The sequence below is a fragment of the Neoarius graeffei genome, chromosome 18 (genome assembly GCF_027579695.1).
Source record: "Neoarius graeffei isolate fNeoGra1 chromosome 18, fNeoGra1.pri, whole genome shotgun sequence".
Classification (NCBI taxonomy): Eukaryota; Metazoa; Chordata; class Actinopteri; order Siluriformes; family Ariidae; genus Neoarius; species Neoarius graeffei.
Window position 1 is genome coordinate 59,244,497 of NC_083586.1, and position 10,181 is coordinate 59,254,677.

At 41.1% G+C, this 10,181-nt stretch overlaps 1 protein-coding gene across 1 annotated transcript in view; it reads left to right on the forward strand.

Moving 5' to 3' along the window:
- spast (spastin) overlaps positions 1 to 4,283 on the forward strand; it is a 42,287-nt gene extending 38,004 nt beyond the window's left edge. The window contains exon 17 of the mRNA XM_060899104.1: positions 1,371 to 4,283. Coding sequence (XP_060755087.1) covers positions 1,371 to 1,496 — 126 coding nt within the window. The 3' untranslated portion in view covers positions 1,497 to 4,283. The remainder of the gene's footprint in view (positions 1 to 1,370) is intronic.
- Positions 4,284 to 10,181: the final 5,898 nt, after the last annotated feature.

Consider the following 10,181-nt stretch of genomic DNA (forward strand, 5'->3'; position numbering starts at 1 on the left):
GGGCCATGAGTGCGTGCGTTCTCCAGAAGAACCGCCTCCTTCCATTCCGCCGTCAACTGATCGGGTTAAGTAAAGGCCAATTTATGCTGACAACCCAGTCCTCGCAGACGGTGTCGCAGACAGTGTCTGCATAGCCCCCCCACCTTCGCAGACGCTCTGCGCGCACCTCCCAAAAATTGTGACCACCGCAGAAGCCTCGCAGACAGCGTCGCAGACAAGAGGGCTCTGATTGGTCCACTCTACCCGCTGTACACGCACTTCCGCTTCCCTACTTTCCCGGTTTTTGTTTTCACGACCGGCATTTTTAAAAACACGAGCGAAGATGGAGCAGCACGAAGAGCGGTTGATTGAGGAAGTACGTACATCTATACGACTCCAGTTCTAGTCATTATAAAAAAAAAAAGTTCTAGTCATTATAAGTAACCGGAGGATAAACACTCCACTAACCACACCCACCAACTACTCCTAGCGACTTTGCGCCCCCTTGCGTTGTGCCGGTGAATAACATCGCGCACGCCTATTACTCCCCGCTCAACGATAAATTACAACTGTCTGCGAAAAGCTATCTGCGAAAGCCTTGTCGCAAGAGCATGCAGAGGCCTTAACGCTGCTGAGAAATCACTGATCTTGATTTTATCCAGTCTATGGACGTGACGTGACCCTAGTGATTACTGATCGGCTGTCTCAGTGTCAGCTGGGAAAAAACCATCCACTTTCAAAGCCGCTTCATAGTAACGAGGACCTTGATAGAAATGTCGTGGAGTGAAAAGTACGATATTTGCCTTTCAAATGTAGCGAAGTTAAAATCATAAGGTTCCAAAAAAAAAAAATACTCAAGTAAATGTACTTCGTTACTGTCCACCTCTGGTTGTTTGTTCAATTCGTTGTAAAGACGCAAACAAAAAGCTTAAAAAAACCCAAAAACAATCCAGGATTCATTGGGCAGCGACTTGATCCCAAGGTCCTTTACCCAGCCACATATAAAAACGTTGTAAGCCTCCGTACTCTTCCACACTTTCATGTGTTTTGCGGTGTAGAAGGACGTCTGCAACACCAGATAGTTCGAGATGTCGGGGAACTCGACTGAAGGGTCGTTTTCAAGATCGTATGACACATCCTTCTTTCCCAGACTGTAGGGGTCGATTCCATTGCACACAGCAACCTTCTGAATATATCTAAAGCCAGCAGCGGCTTCTAGATCACGAGCGTACTCTGATAACTTATCGCTAGGTGTTTGCGCTACGGCAGCCGTTTAGACCACCAGCTATTTCACTTCCGGTAAAACCGCTAAGAAAAGTCACGTGACTGAAACCCAGACGTCCTTCACTAGGACCATGCCTCGAGTTCAAAATAATGTCTCTGTCTCGTAGATGAGGAACATCCGTTTCTCGGATTTCGCCGAGTCTCTGAAGAAGATCAAGAAGAGCGTCAGTCCTCAAACTCTGGAGCAGTATGTACGCTGGAACCGCGAGTACGGAGACACCACCGCCGTATGACACGCACAAGCAAGCACTCGACTTTACATGACCTCTGGACTGTGGCCTTTAGACATTCGTGGTCTTTTTTCCAAATAAATAAAGCAGACTGTTGTTATTTTTTTACGCCGGGAGCAGACGCTTCTGAACGAGAGCTTGTGCTTGAGCGCACACGCGATTTGGGAGACGTCGCTCACAAGGACTCATTCGATTCACGTAAATCGGCGATGAAGGAAGAAAAGATGATCGCTTTCTTTATCAAGTGTTAACTTGACAGAAGAAACGAGGCTGCTTCCACGTTATACATCGCACCTCGTCAGGTTTTGTTTTTTTTTTTCTTACTGCATGCTCAAGACAAGAATCAACAGAAGTTTAGGTTTTGATTATTTCTCCAAGTTGAAAGACGACTGGAACGGTGACATCAGTGGTTGATTGGTTAATGCACACTGTTGAACTGAACATGGGAAAAGTACCGAGGTTAACACTTTTGTTTTTTTTCCTGGCTGTTTGAATAAACGTACGTAATGACAGAACGGCTCACTGATGACGGGTTTTTAAATTTCAATAATAAAGACAAAATTACAATCATTCTAATATCACTGATATTCTGAAATACTACTACACAGGGTTAACAAACCCACGAGTTACGGGTAAACGATCTGCAACACGCAGTGTTAGTAGCCCCGCCCCCCCCAAAGATGCGTCTGATGGGTCTTTGAACCCGTGCCTTACTTTTTTTTTTTTCCTTTTGGCAGTTTCTTGATCTGAATATCAGGCTGTTAGACTGAGGCGTGTATGCTGTGTTTCGAGACTGACCGTGATCTCACTTCCTGTATGATTTTTTTTTTTTTTGTACAGTTTGATGTGACTGTATTTCAGAATAATGTGAATAAACTCAGTAATATGGCCAATAAATCTTACCGAATTGTATGAAATCAGAACGGTCAAGTCCTGTATTTAAAGCAATAACTTGTCAACTCATGTCACACTAGAGTGGTGCTTGAAAGTTTGTGAACCCTTTAGCTATATTTGTGCGTAAAATAAACGTGACCTAAAACAATCAGATTTTCACACAAGTTGATAGAGAACCCAATTAAAGGAAAAGGCAACTTTTGTACAAAATCACCACAAATAGATAGATAAATATATAAAGTAACCGATCATGGAATTTATAGAGAAAGAACAGACCGCATAACAGTATCTTTTAACTTTTAATAATATGGGCTTGCGCTGAGCTCAGCGAAGACGCGTTCCGCCATATTGATCTACTGCGTGACGTCATGCGGCCCACCACTGAAAAGAACTCTTCAGTGCTTCATGGTAATAAGGTAAAAAACCAGTACAATCGCTTCTTCAAAGTTTCACCAAATGGTTTTATTTATGCAACTTAAAGCTCATAATACTGTAGAACTTTGGTCGAGTTCTACAAAAACACGGAGCAAAAACATGGCTGAATCCTGAATGACTCCTATTTGGATTTGTCCTACCAAGCCTACTGCGCATGCGTGAAGCGGCTCGGCTCGGTTTTCCCTTTCGGGCGCTCTCGTTTTCTGTTAGAATTTGGTAAAGAAAAAAATAAATAAATATTATTTACCAGCTTACCGGGTCCATGAACATAAATCTGACAGCTGACAAGGTCGGGATATAAACGAATCGAATACAAGCCACCCGCCGGGACTCCTAATCACAGTGATCTGTCTGTAAACACTGTTTTCATGGGCCCAGTGACGTCACAGATCAGAGGGAGGCGCATTAACGAAAGATTCTGATTGGTTTATAGTTGCCCACAATCTCAAAATGGCTGCCTCCTCCAACTTCAACTCCTCTGTGTCAATTCATGATTTCAAAGTTAAAAATATTTTTTCATGTTCGATATATAATGGAAATAATTAACGGAATTGATTACGTACATGTTTTTCTCCTATTACACACACTGTACAAAAGTTGCCTTTTCCTTTAAACAAAGATTTTTGTCGTCAATTCACTATATATCCAGGACATATAGGAGAATCAAAATGCCGTTTCTGTCTCACCTTACTTATTAAAAATATACACTCTAAAATCGGGCGGCACGGTGGTGTAGTGGTTAGCGCTGTCGCCTCACAGCAAGAAGGTCCTGGGTTCGAGCCCCGGGGCCGGCGAGGGCCTTTCTGTGCGGAGTTTGCATGTTCTCCCCGTGTCCGTGTGGGTTTCCTCCGGGTGCTCCGGTTTCCCCCACAGTCCAAAGACATGCAGGTTAGGTTAACTGGTGACTCTAAATTGAGCGTAGGTGTGAATGTGAGTGTGAATGGGTGTCTGTGTCAGTCCTGTGATGACCTGGCGACTTGTCCAGGGTGTACCCCGCCTTTCGCCCGTAGTCAGCTGGGATAGGCTCCAGCTTGCCTGCGACCCTGTAGAAGGATAAAGTGGCTAGAGATAATGAGATGGGATGACCAGCAGGTGTTGAATGGGTGTCTTTGTTTTATTAAAGTTGAACCGGGTTCTCTTTATCTATCTACTTTTTAGGACTGGTGAAAATCCGACGGTCACATTTATACAGAAATTTTTTTAAAGGGTTCATAAACTTCCAAGCACCACTGTATGTAGTGTGTGTGTAGTACTTACTGTGTTTTTATTGTAAGAGTCAGAGACCCTACCCAATACTGTAAAATCTTAGGAATTTTGTGATCATTCGTTTGTATGTTTCTGCAGTGTCGATTAGGTTCCAGCAGGGGGCAGCAGATGCAAAGCAACTCTATGGGTCACTGCAAACTAAAGCATGAACTGGACAAAAAAAATAAAAATTACAAATGTCAGAGAAGCTTAAAATATTTTGTCTATTTTGTTGTGGCGTCTTCATTTGAATGTTTTACATGAAAATGTACACGCTCTGTCTGTATATTGTTCACCTCTTCAGATATAAAGCATTTTATACAGTACAGTGCTGTGCAGAAGTCTTCAGCATGGGTTTTAGGTGGTTTTTTTTGTACATAATTTGATATATTCTGCATAATCGAGTCGAGTCGGTACAAAAAACCATTTTAGATTTCCTAACAGTCTTCCAGAACAAATTTACAAACGATTTTCTGGAACATTTGTCAGTAAAGAAAGCAGCATATTACATAAGTGACCAAACAATGAAGGCTATTCGAAAATTTTTGGTGTAAAATGACGAAGCGAGTGTAACAAAGTGTCCAGAAGAACTGTGGCTGGTTCTGTAAGATGCTCAGTAAAACCTACAGCTCATTTCTGCATAAAACTAGACTCGTTGGATCTCCGACTATATATATATATATTTTTTAAAGCAAAGGGAATTTCATCTCACACCAAATATTGACTTTGTTTCATTTATTATGGCTTACTGATTACGGTTTATCGTATTTTTTTTAATGCTGAAACACTTCATTTCATTGTTTTTGAAGACATCTTTGCTCTACAGCATTCCTTTGCATTGGCCTAAGACTTTTGCACAGAACTCTACCTCTATCCAGTATAAATATAAGACATCAGGGTCTAAAACATTCACAAAAAAGAGGATATTACATGGTGACATGAAGTTTGAGTGGTGAAAATGTTTTCAAAATAAGATATACTTCATATCTTCGTGCCACTGTGTAATGTTCTTTATATTATATGTACACATTCACATACAAAAAAAACCTCATGCAAGTTAAATCAAAATAATTTTAATTTTGAACCGGTTCACCATTTTGACAATGTGCACCGAGTCAGCAGGAAAGCTCAGAGTGAAATATCAGGAATTATTATACATACAGGACATTTTTTCCATGGAATAAAAATGTGTTCTATTTCCTTCTAGTGGGTTTATTGATAGCAGGCAATATTGTGATCATATCGCTTATCCTCCATGTATTACGCCACTATACCCAATGGAGAACGCGCATGCAATATTGTTATAATATTGCACGTTATCAAGACAACACGACGTCACATGCGAAGATCTCATATCATCTGTAGCCGCTTTATCCTGTTCTACAGGGTCGCAGGCAAGCTGGAGCCTATCCCAGCTGACTACGCGCGAAAGGCGGGGTACACCCTGGACAAGTCGCCAGGTCATCACAGGGCTGACACATAGACACAGACAACCATTCACACTCACACCTACGGTCAATTTAGAGTCACCAGTTAACCTAACCTGCATGTCTTTGGACTGTGGGGGAAACCGGAGCACCCGGAGGAAACCCACACGGACACGAGGAGAACATGCAAACTCCACACAGAAAGGCCCTCGCTGGCCACAGGGCTCGAACCCGGACCTTCTTGCTGTGAGGCGACAGCGCTAACCACTACACCACCGTGCTGCCACACGCGAAGATCTAATGACAAATTTTCTGCTATGCATGCACACAATCATTCCTTTGTCCACCACGAAAAAGAGAGCAGACGAGGCTAAGCCAGTGCTCGGATTAAGCACGAAATAAATAAACCAAAAACTGAAACTAAAGACGCGCTGAACACCCGAAAGGCTACCAAAACTTCATTATATGATTTACAAGAGAAAAACATACCAACGGACATCGAAAAACTGGAAAAGAGACATATCAGAGATGTAAAACTTCTGCGCTAGTGAGTGACAGTTTGTACACAAACATGGCAGCGAGGTTTGTTTCATTAAAAACAGAAGATTTGGAGGTGAGGAAAAGTGATGGAGACTTTTACAAGAGGACTTCACTCGTGGACTTCACTCAGCAAAGCCCTTTCGTTTTGAACAACTGCAATGGAACAATTAACTACGACCAAAAGTAACTGTGAACTCGAACCGTCAACCTGGATAGAGCTTGTATACAAGTTGGGTTGTTGTTCAGGCTTTTTGGACTTGGACCATTTTTATTGTTAGAACTTTAACTTTGTACAGTACATTGGCTTGACAGAACATTGAATTACATTTGATCAGAATCAGCATTCAATATTGGTAAGTGACCGCCCTGTTCTTAACTTTTTGTAAAATCTAGAATTTGTTCCACCAAATGTGTATGAATAATAATAATAATGGCTTTTATTCATGGTATATCAGATATATTCCATTCAGCTAGGATGATACTGAATGAGTTGAAGACGAGTCGCTGAATGGAATATATCTGATAGACCACTCAACACCAGCCAAAATTATTTAAATAGGTCACTCAGATCTGTGATGCATTTCATCTGAAAAATGCGAGTTTTTCAACACGAGAAGATAAACAACATATCTTCAAGCCAACATGTAATTTTCTTTTTATTATATCGATACATTCACAAACAAAAAGTCCCCAAATTAATCATTGATTTCCTCACAAATGTCCGATGTCACAGTTTTGGTTCTCCATGTCCCAGATGGAGCTTAGATGAAAAATACCAGTGGTGTATTTCCCAGTAAAATACTAGTGTCTGTATAATAAATTACAGTATTTTCCTCATGAAATGCAAATGTAGCCTTATAACGGTTATATTATCAAAACCAACCTTTATAAAAGACTATAAAGATATAGCAAACTAAACATGTGAAATCTGTACAGTGGTGCTTGAAAGTTTGTGGACCCTTTAGAGTTTTCTATATTTCTGCATAAATGACCTAAAACATCAGATTTTCACACAAGTCCTAAAAGTAGGTAAAGAGAACCCAGTTAAACAAATGAGACAAAAATATTCATCTCATCTCATTATCTCTAGCCGCTTTATCCTTCTACAGGGTCGCAGGCAAGCTGGAGCCTATCCCAGCTGACTACGGGCGAAAGGCGGGGTACACCCTGGACAAGTCGCCAGGTCATCACAGGGCTGACACATAGACACAGACAACCATTCACACTCACATTCACACCTACGCTCAATTTAGAGTCACCAGTTAACCTAACCTGCATGTCTTTGGACTGTGGGGGAAACCGGAGCACCCGGAGGAAACCCACGCGGACACGGGGAGAACATGCAAACTCCACACAGAAAGGCCCTCGCTGGCCCCGGGGCTCGAACCCAGGACCTTCTTGCTGTGAGGCGACAGCGCTAACCACTACACCACCGTGCCGCCCAGACAAAAATATTATACTTGATCATTTATTTATTGAGGAAAATGATCCAATATTACACATCTGTGAGTTCTTTTTAGTCTCATCCGTCCACAAAACATTTTTCCAATAGCCTTCTGGCTTGTCTACGTGATCTTTAGCAAACTGCAAACAAGCAGCAATGTTCTTTTTGGAGAGAAAAGGGCTTTGTTCTTGCAACCCTGCCATGCACACCATTGTTGTTCAGTGTTCTCCTTATGATGGACTCATGAACATTAGCCAATGTGAGAGGGGCCTTCAGTTGCTTAGAAGTTACTCTGGAGTCCTTTATGACCTCACCGACTATTACGCGCCTTGCTCTTGGAGTGATCTTTGTCGGTCGACCACTCCTGGGGAGGGTAACAATGGTCTTGAATTTCCTCCATTTGTACACAATCTGTCTGACTGTGGATTGGTGGAGTCCAAACTCTTTAGTGATAGTTTTGTAACCTTTTCCAGCCTGATAAGCATCAACAGCACTTTTTCTGAGGTCCTCAGAAATCTCCTTTGTTCATGCCATGATACACTTCCACAAACATGTGTTGTGAAGATCAGACTTTGATAGATCCCTGTTCTTTAAATAAAACAGGGTGCCCACTCATACCTGATTGTCATCCCATTGACTGAAAACACCTGACTTTAATTTCACCTTCAAATTAATTGCTAATCCTAGAGGTTCACATACTTTTGCCACTCACAAATATGTAATATTGGATCATTTTCCTCAATAAATAAATGACCAAGTATAATATTTTTGTCTCATTTGTTTAACTGGGTTCTCTTTATCTACTTTTAGGACTTGTGTGAAAATCTGATGTTTTAGGTCGTATTAATGCAGAAATATAGAAAATTCTAAAGGGTTCACAAACTTTCAAGCACCACTGTATATCTAAGGGTAGTTTGAAACTAATGTGAAGAAAATCAACTCGCCACTGAAGCTCCTTAAGCATGCGAGGAAAATTTTTAAAGTTGGCTAGCAAGCAAGCCGATCCTCAAATGGCTTTCGTAACAGGACGTTTTCCACAAACTTGGATTTCACAATGGAGCTAAACCGACAGCATGCTAATAAGGCGCAAAGTTGAATTATTGGCTATCTAGCCAAATTAACAAGTCAACTAGTTAGATATCTGAATTTTGTCACCAAAGTGACTCCTGTTTTTCATCCAGTCCATCTGAGATAGTTAAAAGAGCAACAACCAGAGGTGGACAGTAACGAAGTACACTTTTTGAGTATCTGCACTTTACTTAAGTATTATTTTTTTTGGAAACTTATGACTTCACTACAAGACAAATATCGTATTTTTCACTCCACTACATTTCTATCAAGGTCCTCATTACTCGTTACTCTGAAGTGGCTTTGAAAGTGGATGTTTTTCTTTTCCTTTCTAAAACGTGATTGGTTTTTTCCCAGCTGACACTGAAAGCCGATCAGTAATCACTAGGGTCACGTCACGTTCATAGACTGGATAAAATCAAGTTCAGTGATTTCTCAGCAGCGTTATTTAACACGATCAGTTGATGTTAGAATGGAAGGAGGCGGTTCTTCTGGAGAATGCACGCACTCATGGCCCATGAACAGGATTAAAAGATTTATTTAATTTTAAATGTTTGCTTTGTTTGCCAAAAACGAACCACATCACAGCCTACAAAAACTCGCCGTCCAACTTGCAGAAGCATATTGAGGTATATAAACGTTTTGTTCCAAGAGAAAGCTTGTAATCGAGTGGTCTGTGCTTTTAGAGCTAGCGAGAATGTTGCAAACGTAGCTATGCAGTTTGGTTAGTCAAATGACTTTCTATGGATTTGCCCGCCAAGTTGCCGTAGCCTTGTCCACAGCTAATGTTAACACACAGCTAGTTAACTTGGACACTGTTAGTTAGCATGTAAAAACAGAGTTACGCTAACATGAATAATGTTAACTTATCTGAAGTCCTTTCAGAAATGTTTTAGCATAATCTTGCCAAATAAACAATGTAGAAATCTTTCTTTTCTCGTAGCGTTAGCTATCCAATGTGATTGAGTTTGAAAAAAGAGTTTGCTAGCATGTCCGGTGGAGCGTCACTGACTAGCTAGCTTAACGTTAAACCACCATGATGCACAGCACGCATTCATTTTGTAAATCCAGTCGGTCACTTCAGAGGCATGAGGTTTTGTAAGCGTTGTATCAATAATACAACGATGCGTTGACAGAAAATGTACTTTTAATACTTAAGTATTTTTAAAAGCAAGTACATCAATACTTTAACTTAAGTAAAAATTTGACTGGACAACTTTTCACTTGTATCGGAGTAACACTTGACCAGCGAGATCTGTACTTTGACTTAAGTAATGAAGTTGGGTACTTTGTCCACCTCTGGCAACTGCACAGTATTTACATGTAAAAATTAGAAAGGCACTCGGTAGAGTCGAGCGCATATCTCCACCAAGCCACAGAACATGATGAATGAACCCTTTATTGTCACTTAGTCACAAGTACCAGCGAAATTAGCCGTCAACCCGTCCGTACATATACACATACATACAATTGACACAGGGGGAGTAGACAGGACAGGAAGACAGGGATGAAAAATACAGAGTAACATGAGGGGAGGAAAAAAAAAGCAACCCCCACACTATGCTCCTGTGGGGAGTACAGTGTGGGAACATTAAAAAACACCTCAGCACAAAAATAACACGGTACACTTTACAA